We start from the raw sequence: 19,554 nt of genomic DNA on the forward strand, positions 1-19,554 counted from the left end.
ATTGATTTGGTGTCAAACCAAACTAGCAAATGACTATGCCAGAATCCATTGAGCCAGAACAGTGACAGTAAACTTTGACACTGAAACAAAATTGAAACTGAAAAATAAAACATTGACATTAAAACATTGGTACAAAAGAAACTTTTGGCATTAAAAAAAATCTTCAAAATTATTGGTGATGTAAGCTTTTTTCAATACCAAAGGTGTTTTTTTTCCCAGTGATGATCTTCTGATTTTCAGTTGTCAGTAATCTTCAGTGCTAAATTTGTTTTTTTTTTGTTTTGTTTTGTTTTTTTCAGTTTCATAATTCTGTCACTGTTTTGGTTTTGAGGGATGGATTAATACTTTTTGTAATGCCAAAGTTTTTTTTTCAGTACCAATTGTTATTTTTCAGTGTCAAATTTGAACTGTTACAGTTCTGCCTCCATAGAGGCTTTTTTCTAAGCTGAGTTCCATGTCTCAAATTGTAAAGTTGATTTTCATCTTCATCTCATTCATGTCTTTTTCATGTTTTGTGTTTAATTCCTTTTTGTCTAAATCACATTGTTTTTGACTTTTTAATCCTCCTTTCATTGCAAACAAGTATATATGTGAATATGTCTGCCTAAAGAGTCCATCAAAAAACTCAAACACCACCCATCAGCTGGGTAACTAAGAACTTTTGGTACAAATGTCTAAAGTAATTTTTGTCTCAGCTGTATCAATACTATCAAAGCAATCTGGGAAAGGTCATTGTTTAATTATTATAGTATTAAAAATAAACACAATGATTCTGTTTGTATGAAATGCACTGTAGGCCTTGCCCCTACATCCTGTTCTACCTTAATGGGAGGAGTGCACAATTTAACACTACCGCATGTTTACAAAAAGGGGTGGACATAGTAAGAAATCCCGACTGTGCTCAGGAAAGTCATGTGGGCTTTTTTGCGCACCACCTTACTCTTGGTAATGTTGGTGTATTCTTGTGCTGCGTCCTCTCCTCTTTATTCCTCCTCCTGTCAGTTACAGGGACAATTTCATCTAAATGGGATGCACAAAGCTGGAGACGTGATTCTGGGTGGACTGTTTCAAGTGCATTTCTTTTCTCTCTTTCCTGACCTGTCTTTTACCTCAGAGCCACAGCAACCTATCTGCCATGGGTGAGTCTGGCAGTGAAAAAGAAGGTGGTAATAATCAATGAAGTTTGTTAGTTTGCAATTGGTCTGATGATCAAATACTAATATGTTAGTGTCTTCATGCAGTTTTATTTCTTTCTTTATATTTTTATGTAATTATTATCGTAGAGTCGTTTTACTCATTTAATTGGGGAATCTGTAGTCGTGTAGCATGAAGATGTAAGCATGTATGTTACTGTACCTGGCATTTTCTATAGTAAGCAGTGTTATTTTGTGTTAGTTTTGATGTTCTAGGATTTAGACAGGCCCAGACTATGGCCTTTGCTATTGATGAGATCAACAGGAACTCCAACCTGCTACCTACTGTGACTCTGGGATACCGTCTGTATGATAACTGCGTCCAACTAGGAATTGGATTCCGTGCAGCACTGTCATTAGTCAGTGGCAAAGAGGAGCAAATTATATTACAAGAGAGCTGTGCTGGAACCCCTCCAGTCCTAGGGATTGTGGGTGATTCTTCTTCTACACGTGCTATTGCCATTTCCACTGTCTTAGGGTTGTACAGAGTACCTATGGTGAGTTTTTATACCTTATGGTCTAATTAATTATTCCATTCATTGCTTTAGATCAGTTTGACTTAATATCAAATAAAAAATTAGTTGTAAACATGAAGTAGTCAACCTTACAAATCTGACATATTCAGAATCTGTATTTTTCACAGGTGAGTTATTTTGCCACATGTTCCTGCCTGAGTGACAGGGGAAAGTTTCCATCCTTCTTTAGGACGATCCCAAGTGATGCTTTTCAGGTAAAACTCTGGCATGGTTAAGGGGTTATGGGGAAACATCCATCCATCCATCCATTTTCTATACCCGCTTTTCCTGGCTCAGGGTCACGGGGATCTGCTGGAGCCTATCCCAGCTCTCTCTCGGGTGGAAGGCAGGGGTACACCCTGGACAGGTCACCAGTCCATCACAGGGCCACATATAGACACACAAAGACAGACAACCTCACACACTCACACTCACTCCTACGGGCAATTTTTTAGAGTCACCAGTCAACCTAAGTTTTTGGACTGCTGGAGGAAACCGGAGTACCCGGAGTAAACCCACGCAAGCACAGGGAGAACATGCAAACTCCACACAGAAAGGCAAAACTTTTAGACACTAAAAATAACATCCCTGTGCGCCTAAGAAAATTATATTCATATTGTTTTGAATGGAAATAATGAAACATGGGCTATGGTGATACCTTTTTAGCAGGTTTCCAGTGAAACAATATTTTAGCCTGTGCACTAAACCTCTACTCTATTTTCACTAAGGTGCGTGCTGTGATTCAGATCCTTAAAAGCTTTGGCTGGACCTGGGCAGGTCTGCTAATCAGTGATGATGACTATGGACTACATGCTGCCCGATCCTTCCAGTCTGACTTGGCTCAGTCTGGGGGAGGTTGTCTGGCCTATTTGGAGGTTTTGCCTTGGAGCAATGACCCAGATGAACTAAGGAGAATTGTGGATGTGATGAGGAAATCCACAGCTCGGGTGGTCATTGTGTTTGCACATGAGAGTCACATGATTGACCTGATGGAAGAGGTTTGACTTGCAATAATAACTATACAATGTAATGCTTAGTTGTTCAAACTGAATAATATCATGTGTAGATGAGTATCTCATTAGAATAACATATATGCCAAAACACACCAAAATATATATGGTTTAAGTAAATAAGTCAAACTACTAACCAAAATCACCTACTGAGGGAGACTATACTAAACTCCAGTTATATGATATGATATGCATCATTTGCTAATAATACTCTGCAAAAAGAGGTGTTGCATCTATGCATGAATTACTAAACAAGACATCCACCATGCAAACTGTTTATAGTTCAGACAACCGGACAATTTAACAGCATAGAGCAGAAAAAGTAATATTGTATTTTCTATTATTTAACACAGGTGGTGAGACAGAATGTAACAGGCCTACAGTGGATTGCCAGTGAAGCCTGGACATCAGCTGCTGTGCTGCAGACCCCACGCCTCTTGCTGTACCTGGGTGGCACACTGGGCATCGCCATCCGTCGAGGAGAAATACCAGGGCTCAGGGACTTCCTCTTACAAATACATCCTGACCTCCACCAAAACAACAGCTATGGAAATAACCTGGTGAGAACCGTAACCTCAGCTTTACTATGTGATCTGGAAAGAATAAAATATTTGCCAAGGTTTATTACAGACATTTTTTAAATATATTTTAGGTAAAGCAGTTTTGGGAATACACATTTGAGTGTAGATTTGCACCACCTCCAGCAGGCTGGGTGGAGGCTGGGGGAGCACTATGCACTGGACAGGAGGATTTAGAGAATGTGGAGACTGAGTACATGGACATTTCAAACCTCAGGTCAGAGTATAATGTTTACAAGGCTGTGTATGCTCTGGCTTATGCCCTTCATGACATGCTGCAGTGTGAGCCAGGGAGAGGGCCTTTCAGTGGGCACAGCTGTGGGAGTTTGCAAAGACTGGAGCCATGGCAGGTGGGATATCAACTTACACTGCACCTGGTGACTGAAACTGGTGCTTGAGTTTTTGAGAAGCATTTAGAGTACAGGATTAAATACGAAGGTGTGAGATTATTATTTGTAAAGTGAATATCAGAAGTGATATCAGAAAAGATTTTTCTTATCACTGGGTCAAGGCAGCAGATAGTATGAAATGATTATTGAATGCAATTTTTTTCGTTTACCCCCTTGTGTTTTTCTCTTTCCCTCATTCTGGTTTTTGTAGCTTGTGTATTACTTGGAAAAAGTCAACTTCACCACATCATTTGGTGACCAAGTGTCATTTGATGAGAACGGTGATGTATTACCAATATATGACATCATGAACTGGCTGTGGCTTCCTGATGGAAGAGCTGAAGTTCAGAGTGTAGGTGAGGTTAAGAGGTCGCCCTTCAAAGGTGAAGAACTCACACTTGATGAAGACAAAATCTATTGGAACTTTGAATCTAAAAAGGTTATTTCTGATTTTTCAGACCCCATTCTTTTGGCCAATGGATAAGTCATTACAGCAGTGTAAAATATTGTGGAACAATATTTTTACTTTTTCTCCCTTTAGCCACCCAGATCAGTCTGTAGTGAGAGTTGTCCTCCAGGTACCCGCATGGCCAGAAAAAAGGGGGAACCTGTCTGCTGCTTTGACTGCATCCCTTGTTCTGAGGGAAAGATCAGCAATGAGACTGGTTGGTGTTCACGTTTTAAACACAGTATTTTGGAGATGTACACTGAATAATCATTTTCCTATTTTTACAGACTCCATGGAGTGCACCAGCTGTCCAGATGACTTCTGGTCCAGTCCCCAGCGTGACCACTGCGTTCCTAAGGAATCAGAGTTCCTCTCCTATCATGAACCTCTGGGCGTTTGCTTGGCAGCCACATCACTTCTGGGCACATTTATCTGTGCTGTTGTCCTGGGGATCTTCACCTACAATCACAGCACACCTATAGTACGTGCCAACAATTCAGAACTGAGTTTCCAGCTAATACTGTCACTCAAATTATGTTTCCTCTGTTCACTGCTGTTTATTGGACGACCACAACTGTGGACGTGTCAGCTGAGACATGCAGCATTTGGGATCAGCTTTGTGCTTTGTGTCTCATGTATCCTGGTTAAGACCATGGTGGTTCTGGCTGTGTTCAAGGCCTCCAAACCTGGAGATGGAGCCAAACTCAAATGGTTTGGTGCTGTGCAACAAAGAGGGACAGTTTTGGTTCTTACTTCAATCCAAGCAGCAATCTGCACAGTCTGGATTGTCTCTTCTTCACCAGCTCCTCATAAAAACACTCAATACCACAATGACAAGATAGTTTATGAGTGTGTAGTTGGGTCCACAGTAGGTTTTGCAGTGTTACTTGGCTACATTGGCTTACTGGCTATCCTCAGTTTCCTGTTAGCATTTCTGGCAAGGAATCTTCCAGACAACTTCAATGAGGCCAAACTCATCACTTTCAGCATGTTGATCTTCTGTGCTGTGTGGGTGGCATTTGTCCCTGCTTATATCAGCTCACCAGGCAAATATGCAGATGCAGTGGAGGTATTTGCCATTCTTGCCTCAGGTTTTGGCCTCTTGGTGTCACTGTTTGGACCCAAATGTTACATAATCCTGCTGAGACCAGAGAGAAACACAAAGAAAGCAATCATGGGTCGAACAATTAAGTCATAAAAATGAAACATGCTTTCATAAGACAGAATTAAGGCATTGGCCCTTTACCAAATGCAGGCAGAAAAATATGTTAATAGCAATTATGCATGGCTGGGAAATAAATGCTGATGCCAAATAGATATATTTGGATGACTGCTTACATTTGGATTACAATTTGTATCATATACGTGTAGATAAATAAAGACACACTGCGTGGAAAGTGAGATTCTCATCCCTGTGGATGCAAAAGGACTTTTTGAATCACCGACAGTTATCGACCATTCACAACCTGTTGAGTCCCCATTTTCAGGTGGCAGAAACAACTGGCAGTATACCAGTGTGGGGGTGAGGGCAGCATCAGCAGAGGTGTGAATGACTGGGATATCATATAAATCACAATGAAATCATCTCACAGTTATAACTGTACGTCAGCAATATATAGCTCCAGGACCAGGCATGCTTGCCAAAGGTAAGGAGAGAGAGAGAGCACCAAATATCAGTCATTAGTGAGAGGGCGCCTACCTGATGACCATGTAGACTTGCTTGCACTCTCACACCCACACTGAAGATCTATAGGGCTGGTGTATTTTGTCCAAAGGAATTATGGAGAGAATGAATGTATCTGATAGCATTAGTAGGTCAGTGAGGAGAGGGCAAAAAGTGATGTATAATATGAGACAAGGTTTATGATAAATTTATGGTTGGAGAGTGGTCTTGCTGAGGGCCCTTGAAGATTTATGATGACATGGCTTGATAACCTGCTCTTTGGGGTCAACCTAAACTGGGAGCTTCTGTAGAAAGGCTCATCCATTTCTTGGCACACATCAGGGTACAGGAAGTGGGGAAACCTTCGAACATAAGAATCTTCTACCAGAAGTCCAGGTGGTGACAGAAACAAATGAAAACAAAAATGAAATGGTCAGTACTGAAGTACCTCAACAACCCTGATAGTTAAACTTCCGGACCACAGAATACACGTCACACAATTCTGTTCACTGGCTGAGTAGACCAGTCATAAATGAATTGAAATTGATATTTAAAATTACTGAAGTGTGCTTTTACAGCACTTAAATCTAATGCAGAAGAAGAAAGATGGGGACAACAAAATCTAGAGGGGTAATCTGTCTTGCATACAGGCCTCTGCAGGACGGATCATATCTGTTACATGACAATTTACTGAGTGCCAGCCAGATGCAATAACCATGCATCAAAGACAGTGATATAAATAATATAGATATGTATTTCACCAAATGTCTTCGTATCCAGTTGCTACCATCTAGTGGACTTTTTATTAAACGCTTATCCTTGCACATCCAGGATCACGGTAACCTGAAGCCAATAGCAGCTGACAGCGACAGGCAGGGTACACCCTGGACATATCACCAGTGTATCACAAGACTGGCACATAGGGACAAACCCTAACATTCACACCTATGGGCAGTTTAGACTAACTAATTAGCCTAATCCCACACTGCATGTGTTTGGACTGGTTATTCATTACGTTAATCTAGAATGGAAAGGTTGCTAAAATGTGAGAGGGGGCATTAAAAATGCATATAGTCATTCTTCCTCAGAACAAAATCAGTCTCAAATGCATTTTTAGGCCCTGCCCCTATGTCTTACTCTGCATTAATAGGAGGTGTGCAAGCGTGAGCAACATTTTAAATCAATAAAAGGGAGTGGCATAGCAATAAATCTTGGCTTGACTGGCCTCAGAGAAAGGTTCAACTGAAATAATGTGGGCATTTTTAGGCACCAACTTGCTCTTACTCATGCTGTTTTATTCCTACAAATCCTCTGCTGTGTCCTCCCCTCTTTATTCCTCCTCCTGTCAATTACAGAGACAGTTTCATCTCAATGGGATGCACAAACCTGGAGATGTGATTCTGGGTGGATTGTTTAAAATCCACTTCTTTTCTGTGTTTCCTGATCTGTCTTTTACCTCTGAGCCAGAACAACCAACCTGTCATGGGTGAGTCTGCCAGGAAAACAGCAACTAACAGAAGGTAGTGAAAATCAGAATAATCAATAAGCTTCATTGTTTGTTAGATTTGTAACAATACAAGATTAACAAGTTTGGAGTAATTGTCTCGTGTTTCATTTTTATAGGAAGCAGTTGCAACTTTATGTTATTTTGATGTTTTGATTAATAGTTTGCAATTAGTCTGATAATCAAATAATAATATGAAACAAATGAATTTTATATTTATGCAGTTTTAAACATAGTTTTATTTCTTCTTTATTTGTATTTTCATTTTTATAATAACCAGTGTTATTTTGTGTTAGTTTTGATATTCTAGGATTTAGACAGGCCCAGACTATGGCCTTTGCTATTGATGAGATCAACAGGAACTCCAACCTGCTACCTACTGTGACTCTGGGATACCGTCTGTATGATAACTGCCTCCAACTAGGAATTGGATTCCGTGCAGCACTGTCATTAGTCAGTGGTAAAGAGGAGAAAATTATATTACAAGAGAGCTGTGCTGGAACCCCTTCAGTCCTAGGGATTGTGGGGGAATCTGCCTCTACACCTTCTGTTGCTGTCTCTTCTGTCTTAGGCTTGTACAGAGTACCTATGGTGAGGTTTTATACCTTATCATCTACTAACTAGTTTGTCTAATTTTCATTTAGTTTAGAATTTTGTGTCAAATTGAAAAGATCAAGGAGTTTACCTTTCAAAATATGCATTTGTGTTTTTGACAGGTGAGTTATTTTGCCACATGTTCCTGCCTGAGTGACCGGAAGAAGTTTCCATCCTTCTTTAGGACGATCCCAAGTGATGCTTTTCAGGTAAAACTCTATCAATGTATATAATAAAGTATATGCAGGTAAAAAAAAGTATCAGGTACAATATTCCTATATTGCAAAGAAAAATATATTCATCTTTTGCTTCATCCATCTTGTTTTATGTGTCACTGATTGTTTCATGGTTGCAGCATTTCAACCTGTGCACTAGTAACCATCACAAAAACCATAAAGAAAATAATATTCATATTGTTTTGAATGGAAATAATAAAACATGGGCTATTGTGATACCTTTTTAGCAGGTTTCCAGTGAAATAATATTTTAGCCTGTGCACTAAACCTCTACTCTATTTTCACTAAGGTGCGTGCTGTGATTCAGGTTCTAAAACATTTTGACTGGACCTGGGCAGGTCTGCTGGTCAGTGATGATGACTATGGACTACATGTTGCCCGATCCTTCCAGTCTGACTTGGCTCAGTCTGGGGGAGGTTGTCTGGCCTATTTGGAGGTTTTGCCTTGGAGCAATGACCCAGATGAACTAAGGAGAATTGTGGATGTGATGAGGAAATCCACAGCTCGGGTGGTCATTGTGTTTGCACATGAGAGTCACATGATTGACCTGATGGAAGAGGTTTGGCTTGGAATACAACTATAACCTGATGTTTTATTTGTCAGACTAAAAGATATGACATGGCAGACTAGCCCCTAACAGATATGTTGAACTGAATAAATTCATTACCGATTACACTGAACCTCATCTACAATGACAACTTTCACTATGCATAAATTTACTGACCATTTAAACTAAGCTGTTAATTTCAGAAGGCTAGACAGTATATTAGTGGGATTACAGGAGAAGGTTATGTATTTACTGTAACACACAGGTGGTGAGACAGAATGTAACAGGCCTACAGTGGATTGCCAGTGAAGCCTGGACATCAGCAACTGCTGCACTGCAGACCCCACGCCTCTTGCTGTACCTGGGTGGCACACTAGGCATCGCCATCCGTCGAGGAGAAATACCAGGCCTCAGGGACTTCCTCTTACAAATACATCCTGACCTCCACCAAAACAACAGCTATGGAAATAACCTGGTGAGAACCTCAACCAGCCTTGTTATGTGATCTGAAAAGAATAAAATATTTGCCAAAGTTTATAACAGAAATTTTTGAATATATTTTAGGTAAATCAGTTTTGGGAATACACATTTGAGTGTAGATTTGCACCACCTCCAGCAGGCTGGGTGGAGGCTGGGGGAGCACTATGCACTGGACAGGAGGATTTAGAGAATGTGGAGACTGAGTTCATGGACATTTCAAACCTCAGGCCTGAGTATAATGTTTACAAGGCTGTGTATGCTCTGGCTTATGCCCTTCATGACATGCTGCAGTGTGAACCAGGGAGAGGGCCTTTCAGTGGGCACAGCTGTGGGAGTTTGCAAAGACTGGAGCCATGGCAGGTGGGAAATCAACTTACACTGCACCTGGTGATTGAATCTAGTGCTTGATTTTTTCTTGCTGAGAAGCATTTAGAGTACAAGATTAAATATAAAGCTGTGAGATTGTTGATTGTAAAGTGAATATCACATAGCTGAAAAGATTTTTCTTATCACTGGGTCACAGCAGTTATGTCTATATAATGTCACTACGTATGTAGTAATAGTTTCATATTTTCATAAACAGAATGGAGTTTATTATTGATTACGATGTACCATGATGCTCAGTGTGTTCATGAAGAATATAATAATTTTTCTTATTCATCATGTTGTCCCTGATCCTTGTTTTTCTCTTTCCCTCATTCTGGTTTTTGTAGCTTGTGTATTACTTGGAAAAAGTCAACTTCACCACATCATTTGGTGACCAAGTGTCATTTGATGAGAACGGTGATGTATTACCAATATATGACATCATGAACTGGCTGTGGCTTCCTGATGGAAGAGCTGAAGTTCAGAGTGTAGGTGAGGTTAAGAGGTCGCCCTTCAAAGGTGAAGAACTCACACTTGATGAAGACAAAATCTACTGGAACTTTGAATCTAAAAAGGTTATTTCTGATTTTTCAGACCCCATTCTTTTGGCCAATGGATAAGTCATTACAGCAGTGTAAAATATTGTGGAATAATATTTTTACTTTTTCTCCCTTTAGCCACCCAGGTCAGTGTGTAGTGAGAGTTGTCCTCCAGGTACCCGCATGGCCAGAAAAAAGGGGGAACCTGTCTGCTGCTTTGACTGCATCCCTTGTTCTGAGGGAAAGATCAGCAATGAGACTGGTTGGTGTTCACTTTTTAAACACAGTATTTTGGAGATGTACACTGAATAATCATTTTCCTATTTTTACAGACTCCATGGAGTGCACCAGCTGTCCAGATGACTTCTGGTCCAGTCCCCAGCGTGACCACTGTGTTCCTAAGAAAACAGAGTTCCTCTCCTACCAAGAACCTCTGGGTATTTGTTTGACAGCCACATCACTGCTGGGCACATTTATCTGTGCTGTTGTCCTGGGGATTTTTATCTATCATCGCAGTACACCTATAGTACGTGCCAACAATTCTGAACTGAGTTTCCAGTTAATACTGTCACTAAAATTATGTTTCCTCTGCTCACTGCTGTTTATTGGACGACCACAACTGTGGACGTGTCAGCTGAGACATGCAGCATTTGGGATCAGCTTTGTGCTTTGTGTCTCATGTATCCTGGTTAAGACCATGGTGGTTCTGGCTGTGTTCCAGGCCTCCAAGCCTGGAGGTGGAGCCAAACTCAAGTGGTTTGGTGCTGTGCAACAAAGAGGGACAGTTTTCACTCTTACTTCAATTCAAGCAGCAATCTGTGCTGTCTGGCTTGTCTCTTCTTCACCAGCTCCTCATAAAAACACTCAATACCACAATGACAAGATAGTTTATGAGTGTGTAGTTGGGTCCACAGTAGGTTTTGCAGTGTTACTTGGCTACATTGGCTTACTGGCTACCCTCAGTTTCCTGTTAGCATTTCTGGCAAGGAATCTTCCAGACAACTTCAATGAGGCCAAACTCATCACTTTCAGCATGTTGATCTTCTGTGCTGTGTGGGTGGCATTTGTCCCTGCTTATATCAGCTCACCAGGCAAATATGCAGATGCAGTGGAGGTATTTGCCATTCTTGCCTCCAGTTTTGGCCTCTTGGTGTCACTGTTTGGACCCAAATGTTATATAATCCTGCTGAGACCAGAGAAAAACACAAAGAAAGCAATCATGGGTCGAGACCCTGTTTCCTAGGAGAGAAAAGTACATTTTCTTTCTAAAATACATATATACAGGTAACAGGTAGCTGTTCTGAATTTGAATAGTAATGCAGTTTAAATACTCATATAGTAATATATTAATACATTAATATTAATGTATTAATATTATATTAATGGAATTTACCCACTTGCCACTGCAGATGGTCTTTTTCTCCTCCATGCTCGGGTCCTCTACCAGAGGCCTCTGAGTTTGAGGGTTCTGCACAATATCTAAGCTGTTTTTATTTAGGACTGCACTCTTTTGGAGAGAGGTCTCAGATTTTCCAGGCATCTGATGGAGTCAGTCTCCCAGTTTGTGGGTCTGATCTGTTCTGATTACCGAGGACTACTGTTGCCTTCACTTTCCACATCTTTTCTAGCTCTTCTTTCAGCCCTTGGTATTCCTCATTCCTCTTGTTCCATCTCTCTGATGTTGCTATCGCTTCGGATTGTTAAATCTATCACTATGACCTTGCGTGGCTTTGTCTACCACTACTGTGTCCGGTCGGTTAGCCATTACCAGTTTGTCAGTCTGTATTTGGAAGTCCCACAAGATCTAAGCCTGGTCACTCTCAACCACCTTCAGCACAGATCTTTCTGTGCCACTTGGTTATGTATGTACGTCCTGCCTGCTTGCATCTTTTCATCCTACTGTTATGTCCTGCATTGGCTCAGGGGCCTCTTTGCACAGCCTACATCTGGCGTCCTGTCTCGTGTGACAGACACCAGCCTTTATTGACCTTGTACTTAGGGCTTGTTCCTGTGCTGCCATGATTAGTGCCTCTGTGCTGTCTTTCAGTCCAGCTTTGTCCAGCCACCGGTAGGATTTTTCAATATCATCTACTTCTTCTATCTGCCTGTGATTCATACCATGAAGGGGTTTGCCCTTCCCTGATGGTTCTTGCTCTTCTTTTTCTGTTTCCCCAGGTTTCTGCTGCCTGAGGTTTTTACTAAGCACGTCGTCACATGAGCCCATCTTCCTGATGTACTCATGTATCTTTACTGTTTCATCTTGAAAAGTGGCTCTGATGCTCAACCTGCTTCCTTTTGCTTAGTGTACAGTCTCAGGATGCTTCATTGTCTTAATGTCACTGACCAGGTTATTATACCAGCAGGGTATTTGTTGACCAGCAGGGCATAGGTGTTGATAGCCCGGACCTTGTTCTTCCCTTGTTCAGCTGACTTCTCAGGACTTGCCTTACTCTTTGTAGATATTTGGCTGTTGCTACTCTCTTTGCAGCCTCTTCATGGTTCCCAGTTGCCTGTGGGATTCCAAGGTACTTTTAGCCTGTCCTCAGCATCCGCTGTTGCCATCTGGTAGTACAATCCCCTTGGTTCTGCACTACCTTCCCTCTTCTTGTGACCATCCAACTATGCTTATCCAATTCAAATGACATTCCATTGTCATTGCTGTAGATCCTAGTGGTATGGAGCAGTGAGTCGATGTATCATTCACTCCTGGCATAGAGCTTGATGTCATCCATGTAGAGGAGGTGCTGGTGGTTGCTCCAATCCGTAGTCAGTATCTGATGATTTCACTGATTGGGTTCAGACGTGCAGAACAGCAGCAGGGACAGGGCATCTCCTTGGTATATACAAATAGTTGTATGATTGGCTTGAAGTTGGCCTCTAGATTTGTTTTCCACATTCCAACTGAGTTCTTGAAGAAGGGTTTTTAAAGTCTGATGTTGATGTACGGTTTCATGGATCCTGGAATGCAGTCTTGCAGTCTTGGTGACTGGTTTATCTACCAGTAGTTGGTGCTTAGCCCTTCCTAACAATTTCTTTATGGGCCATGATCATGTATTGATGCATGTGCCTACTCATCTGATCTGCTATGATGCCTGACAGGATTTTCCATTTTGTACAGAGGCAAGTTATTGGATGGTAGTTGGATGAGACTGACCCCTTCTTGGGATCCTTCAGGATTAGGACTGTCCTGCCATCAGTTAACCATTCAGGGTTAGGTCCCATCCACTAGCAGCTAGTTTATTTGTGTAGGCAATCATGGAGTGAGGTTAACTTCTTTAGCCAGTTGGCATGGATAACGTCTGGGCCTGGTGCTGTCCAGTCATGTTTGAGACTCTTCTCTGATGTCTGCCACTGTGGTTATTACTGGACCATGTTCAGGGAAGTTGCTGTGGTCTGTTCTTTGGTCCACGAGCAACTGAGCATTGTTATGTGATGCTTCCTTCTCTCAGATGCTCTTGCAGTATTGTTCAGTCACCAGTGGGTCTGCTTTTAGATTATAATCCAATGACAGTACTCTTTGAATGGCCCAGTGAAAAAAATCTGGTTTATTCTTCTTGCTTCTATTTCTATCGTTCAGGTTTACATATTTTATCACACAACCCCATCAGGTGCCTGATTGATCCCAGGTTCATAGTGCATCCCACTCTGCAGGACAACAAGCTCATAAAGTACCCAAAATAGTTAATGAAGAACTATTTTCAAGGGCAAGAAGAACTAGGAGTCCTACAGCAGATGGTCTGACCCCCACAGAGCCCAAATCTGGGCAGTGTGGAGTCAGCCTGGGATTAAATGAAGAGACAGAAGACACTGGGACAGCCTGAATCTACAGAACTACAGCAGCTTCTCCAAGGTGCTGCAAATCACTAGGAGAAACTGTGTGCAGGTCCAACCAGAGAGAACTGATGCTGGTTTAAGGGCATAGGGAAGTGCTACAAATACTGATTAGATTTAGGTTTGGTTTCATTTACAGCACTTTGTATTAATTAAGTGAATATATATATATATATATATATATATATAAAGCCTGCCTTCAGTTTTCTAATGGATGTAAATAATTTTAATATTGCACCTTAGCGCTCCAGTTCACTGATAATACTTTTATTAAACACACAGTGAAAACAGCACAGAATGCAATTGTGAGAATCAGAAACTAAGTCAGTCTAAACAGCAGTGAGAGGTTTGCAATAAGTCCAAGATGAGTGATCAATTCAGGGGATGTGCCGAGAGGCAGAATATAGGGGCAGGCAGAGTCTAAACATAAGGAAAACACAAGAAACACAGGGAAGAATGCTCAGGCTACAGGGAGTACAAAAGATCAGTATACCATATATGTTTAAATGTGGCAACTAATAATGTATGTGGAGAGGTGTGGTGGGAGAGTCATGACTGGATGATGAGGAATAAGTAGCAGGTGTCCATGGCAGAGCAGGAGGGAAAATATGGGAAAGTCCAGAAAGTACCAGGGCCAAAAACACATGGAACAAAGACTGTTACAGACAAAAATTTGAAATAATATATATATATATTTATATCTCAGAATTTTAATATTAGAAATTATTAAAGATTTTTTTTAATTTCTATTATACATAACAAAATATATACAATGAATGAAAACAGGTTTACAAAAATAAAAAAAAAAACTAAGAAACTCCCAAAATTATTCTACAGTGAATGTCGGTTGTGTGTGATGAGCTGTGTACTGTACATTTGTATGTATGCTACTTTGCCATCAGACGTTTCTTGGTGTTTTTCTCTGGCCTTAAAAGAATAATAAAACATTTTGGAGTGAAAATACAAAAGAGTAAACCATAGCTAGAGGCTAGGATTGCAAAAATCTCCACAGCAACAGTGTATTTTCCAGGAGAGCTAACATAAGCAGGGACAAAGGCCACCCAGACAGCACAGAAGATCAGCATGCTGAACGTGATCAGTTTGGCCTCATTGAAATTATCTGGGAGTTTCCGAGCAAGAAAGGCCAAGAGAAGACAGGAACAGGAAAGCAGGCCAATGTAGCCCAGTACCAGTGAGAAGCCCACCACAGAGGCCATGGCACACTCCAAGGTGACCTTTGACCCTTGGAAACCCAGATCACGTTGAAGCACTGGAGGACTAAGGGAGAGCCATGTGGAACAGATGATAATCTGAATAAGAATAAAATGTAATTTGATTAATTTAATATATATTGAACTAAATTTGATTTTAATTTTAAGGAATACAAAGTTCATATGTAGTACCTGTATACAAGTAAGAATGCAGACACTTCCTCTTTGCTGGCCTGGACCAAACCATCTAATAAAGGCTTCAGCACCAGGCCGAGCTGAGCGGAATGCTGCAAGAACCACTATGGTTTTGACTTGGAGGCAGGAAACACAAAGAACAAAGCTGATCCCAAAGGCTGCCTGCTGGAACCGACAAGACCAGACTGATGGACGACCAATGAACACCAGTGAGCACAGGAAGCAGAGCTTCAGTGACAGAAGAAGCAGGAAGCTCAGTTCTGAGTTGTTGGCTCGTACCTTAAAATAAGAAGTCCTATTTATTTATAACAAAGACAAGCACTTTAACAACCAAACATAGAATAATTCAGTGCAGTACATTTTACACTGTAGGCCTATGATGTAAAGCTATAGGACAGTTTTGTTAACAGTGAGCTAGTCTCTTACCATAGGTGTTTGACGGTAGTACAGAAAGACCACAAACACAGCTGTTGTCAACATGGCGCCAAATACAGCTGCTGTAGTCAGAGTAATGCCCAAAGTTTCATTGAAGGAAAGGAAGTCCAGCTGACGAGGGATGCAAGCGGTTCGGTTAGCATTGGACCAGAACTCAGATGGACAACGCTCACAGTGAGGAGAACCTGTGAGTAAAAAGAGTGGCTGAGGGTAGCTGGAGATGAAAGAATACTCAAACAATTACAGGGATAGTGCAGATTAGCTAAGGCAGGCGTGTGTCATGAGTTAGGTAACATATTGGAAAATAGGAGACATAAGTTTGTGATGTTTAACATTGAAATTTCCTCACCAGTTTTATTGCTAATCTCCCCTTCAGCACATGGGATACAGTCAAAGCAGCAGACAGGTTCCCCTTTCCTGTTGGCCATTCGAGTCCCTGGGGGGCAGCTCTCATTGCAAACTGAAACTGGCACCTAAAGAATAAGCCAGTTAATGTTCTACCAAAATATCAATTCCTAAAAAGTGTTATTACTGATGTATGACTGAATGAATACCTGATTGGACCCACTGCTCCACTGAATAGCCGACTCATTAAGGTGGATGTCAAACCCATCTACATGGCCAACCAAAACGAGTTTGAGTGACCCCTCAGGAGTCTTCTGCCAGTTCACAAGGTCGTACTTTGCTGGAATGTCAGCCCCTTGGAAATAAAACCCTTCCCCTTGTGGTGTGGTGAAGTTCAAGTTGCTCAAATACTGTATTAACTGAAAGTATTAAAATGTTAAATTATTATTATTATTATTATTATTTACCTAAAAGATGATTAACAGTGCTAGTACAGTTACTTATGTGATAAACCTGCTTAAGATCCTTATTGAAATATGAATCCTCTAGACATTTTCAAACATAAATTATGAAAGTGAAAGTAGCATCTGTTGAAATGTACTGTAACTGTGTTTACCTCTATGGGTTTGATGTGTTTTGGTAACGAGCAGATCACGTTGTTTCCAGGAGGACTGTCTCTGTTGGGACATGACAGAAGGTTGTGAAGTGCATGAGCTGCAGCATAAACAGCAAGGTAGACATTATATGTCACCCTTAGCTCGGAGGTTTCAGTAAAAGGATGCTGTGCTCCCTTCAGAGACTCTGTGCCATTGCACAGAGGTAGAGAAGCTTGTTGAGGTGACCCATTTGCAAGAGAAGGTGGTGAAGAGGCATATGAAGAGAAATTTGTGGGCCCAGGACTACAACCAAACACCTTCTGCCAAAACTCTCTTAAAAACTTGTCATTGGACGATGAGATGGGTTCAGATTTCTCAGAAAATGTTCAAAGCCAGGAATACTTGAACTTCTAATGGCAACACCAAGAACACCATTTGCCACTTTACTTGTGACCGAGTTTTGGAGAAGATCACCACTGGTGCTCCAAGCCTCACTGGCCAGAAACTGTCTGTCAGTCACCTAGTGATGAAAGCACAATTTGAAAAAAAAATTCAAAAGCTATTATTTTTCTCAAATTAATGTCGATATTCACAGATTCAGTATTAAATTTTATTATGGTTTCTTACATTTATCTTGTCTAGTTGCAGAAACAGTTCCCTCAAATCTGTATACCAGGTAAAGACAAGAATCACCCTTGCAGTCGAGGCCTGGATTGTAAGTGCTGCTCGTCTGACCTCACTCACAATATCTTCCCTGTTGAGCGTCTCTACAAATTGCAGACACACCCCTGCACCTTCAATCTCCTCCTGAAATATCTGATATATACAGTTAAAGTTAAAAAAGATGAATGATTATATGAATGAAAAGTTTTTACATATTGTATCTAATCTCCATCCATCTATTATCTATACCCACTTATTACTATTTAGAGTCACAGGGATCTGCTGGAGCCTATCCCAGCTCTCTTTGGGTGAAAGGCAGGGGTACACCCTGGACAGGTCACCAATCCTTGTATCTCATCTCAAATAAGAAATGGAAAAACAAATGGAAAAAACCTTTATTGCTGAAAGGCCATAATTATTGTTTGAGACCACGGCTCCAATCCAGGTCCAATTGAAGTGAATGACAAGCTGGGCAATGGCCCGGGCTTGGTAAAAATCACTTGGAATGGTCCTGAAGAAGTTAGGAAATTCTAGCCTGTCACTTAGACAGGAACAGCTAGCTGCGTAGCTCATCTAAAAGACAAAATCATTGAAACAAATATATTCTGAAAAACGTTATAATCCATTCCTTTTAGTTTTTTTATGATAAGTATTGTGTTGAGAGTAGTGAGAAAATGAGTGACAATATAGAAGTAGTGAGTAGTATTTATGCATCATTATGTAAATCTCATTTTCTAAATCCCATTCCCATTAGTAATTCAATCATTTTCATCAAGGTGTTTATATTTAAACTGGCACACTCACTAAAGGTACAGAGAGGGGACCCAGGATCTTGGAAAGTATCTGGGCTGTTACAGATGAGTCACCACCAATGATCAAAGGAACAGGCAGAGCACCTGATGAAAAAAAAAAATGATTTAGATAAAAAATATTCCTTGCTTCCATTCAGTACATCATTGAACACATCACTGTAGTGTTAATCCTGTAGTAATTTTTGTTATCATTAATAGAAACAAGGATGTACATCAGGTCTAAAAAAGCTACAGTACCTCTGCCTTCTCCAGCTTCCTCTCCATATCCAGCAGAGTCATCTGGCAGAGCTGCTGAGTTACAGCTGCTGCTGTTTCCTCCAACCAGGGACAGTGCTGCCTGCACAGCCCAGAGGGGAAAGGCACAGCTATCGTAAATATGGTAGCCCAGCTTTACACCTGGCAGCAGCATCGTACTATGATTGATTTCCTCCAGCGCAAACACCATAGCATATACATACTGCAATGGAGTATCTTCCAAACTGACACCACAAAAGAAGAAGGAGTGAGGAAATATCAGTCAAATTGCTGTAGTGATTTTTAAAGTGACTATAATAATTTATAAATTCTATTGATATAGATAATCACTTTAAGTTATCAATGGATGGTCAAATATAACTAGAAGAAACAAAAAATCTATATGTGAAAGTGAACGAACAACTGATTTTTAACTCCAAAAGAAAAAAAAAGATACAGTTAATAATGTTTGAAACATAAATACATATGATTGAGTATTTAGAGTAAACATTACAGTTTGGAGTTTTACCCAGTGCAAGATTTGTAGTGTGGCAGCTGACTGAAGTCATGATCTATGGTTGGGGGCATGTTATAAATATTAAAAAGCCCACCAATAACTATATCTCCATCCTGGAACAGACCCTGGTCACTCGGTGTACCCCACTGAGAACAAGTTACAGTCTGAACCACCTGCAGTCCCACCCTGAGCCCCAGCTGTCCACCCACAAGCCACACAAGCAGCAGGGAAGGAACTGAGGAGGGCCACAGCGTGGACAGCCAGGAGAACCAAGACATGGATGCAGCTGAAAATTTGAAATATGTAAAATACACACAGATAGCTTTTCATTGACACATATAGCAAATCAGTGAAATAAAGACAGAACCTTGAATAATTAAAATCAAGAAACATTGATAGTTCTGTCTGTAAAATAATTTTGCTGAGAAAATACAATGGAACACACACAACAGAACAATACAACCTGCACTAATAGCTGGCAAGGTATCTCAGCTCTGACCTACCCTCCTCCTGCTCTGAACATGTATATGAATATGTTGATTTGGCTATTTATAACAACTGTAAAGCCCTTGGTGAACCAATAGTAAACACAATGACAGTATACGAAATCATCCCACTGGAAGGTGAGGGCAAATTAACAACAAAATGAAAAG

The 19,554-nt window shown here is 40.8% G+C and overlaps 2 protein-coding genes and 1 pseudogene across 2 annotated transcripts; 2 read left to right on the forward strand and 1 right to left on the reverse strand.

The window, feature by feature from the left end:
- The first annotated feature begins 936 nt into the window (after window positions 1–936).
- LOC113124264 (extracellular calcium-sensing receptor-like) lies at window positions 937–5,331 on the forward strand. The gene is made up of 9 exons (XM_026296849.1): window positions 937–1,139; window positions 1,396–1,690; window positions 1,837–1,923; window positions 2,437–2,706; window positions 3,072–3,278; window positions 3,371–3,646; window positions 3,897–4,124; window positions 4,227–4,350; window positions 4,421–5,331. The coding sequence occupies exons 1-9, from the start codon at window positions 949–951 to the stop codon at window positions 5,329–5,331; spliced, it is 2,589 nt and encodes an 862-aa protein (XP_026152634.1). The 5' UTR covers window positions 937–948.
- Window positions 5,332–7,109: 1,778 nt separating this feature from the next.
- Window positions 7,110–11,305, forward strand: LOC113134460 (extracellular calcium-sensing receptor-like). The gene is made up of 9 exons (XM_026313846.1): window positions 7,110–7,282; window positions 7,597–7,891; window positions 8,017–8,103; window positions 8,420–8,689; window positions 8,943–9,152; window positions 9,242–9,517; window positions 9,871–10,098; window positions 10,201–10,324; window positions 10,395–11,305. The coding sequence occupies exons 1-9, from the start codon at window positions 7,173–7,175 to the stop codon at window positions 11,303–11,305; spliced, it is 2,511 nt and encodes an 836-aa protein (XP_026169631.1). The 5' UTR covers window positions 7,110–7,172.
- A 3,475-nt stretch (window positions 11,306–14,780) lies between these two features.
- LOC113134466 (extracellular calcium-sensing receptor-like) lies at window positions 14,781–19,179 on the reverse strand (annotated as a pseudogene).
- Between the last annotated feature and the right edge of the window lie 375 nt (window positions 19,180–19,554).

This window comes from Mastacembelus armatus, chromosome 13 (genome assembly GCF_900324485.2).
Source record: "Mastacembelus armatus chromosome 13, fMasArm1.2, whole genome shotgun sequence".
In the NCBI taxonomy this organism is placed as follows: Eukaryota; Metazoa; Chordata; class Actinopteri; order Synbranchiformes; family Mastacembelidae; genus Mastacembelus; species Mastacembelus armatus.

Coding starts and splice junctions, on each gene's coding strand:
- LOC113124264 (XM_026296849.1), top strand. CDS start 949: ATGTTGGTGTATTCTTGTGCTGCGTCCTCTCCTCTTTATTCCTCCTCC. Junction 1,924..2,436: donor TCCCAAGTGATGCTTTTCAG/GTAAAACTCTGG, acceptor ATTTTCACTAAG/GTGCGTGCTGTGATTCAGAT. Junction 2,707..3,071: donor TGATTGACCTGATGGAAGAG/GTTTGACTTGCA, acceptor TATTTAACACAG/GTGGTGAGACAGAATGTAAC.
- LOC113134460 (XM_026313846.1), top strand. CDS start 7,173: ATGCACAAACCTGGAGATGTGATTCTGGGTGGATTGTTTAAAATCCAC. Junction 7,283..7,596: donor GAACAACCAACCTGTCATGG/GTGAGTCTGCCA, acceptor ATTTTGTGTTAG/TTTTGATATTCTAGGATTTA. Junction 10,099..10,200: donor GGAACTTTGAATCTAAAAAG/GTTATTTCTGAT, acceptor TTCTCCCTTTAG/CCACCCAGGTCAGTGTGTAG.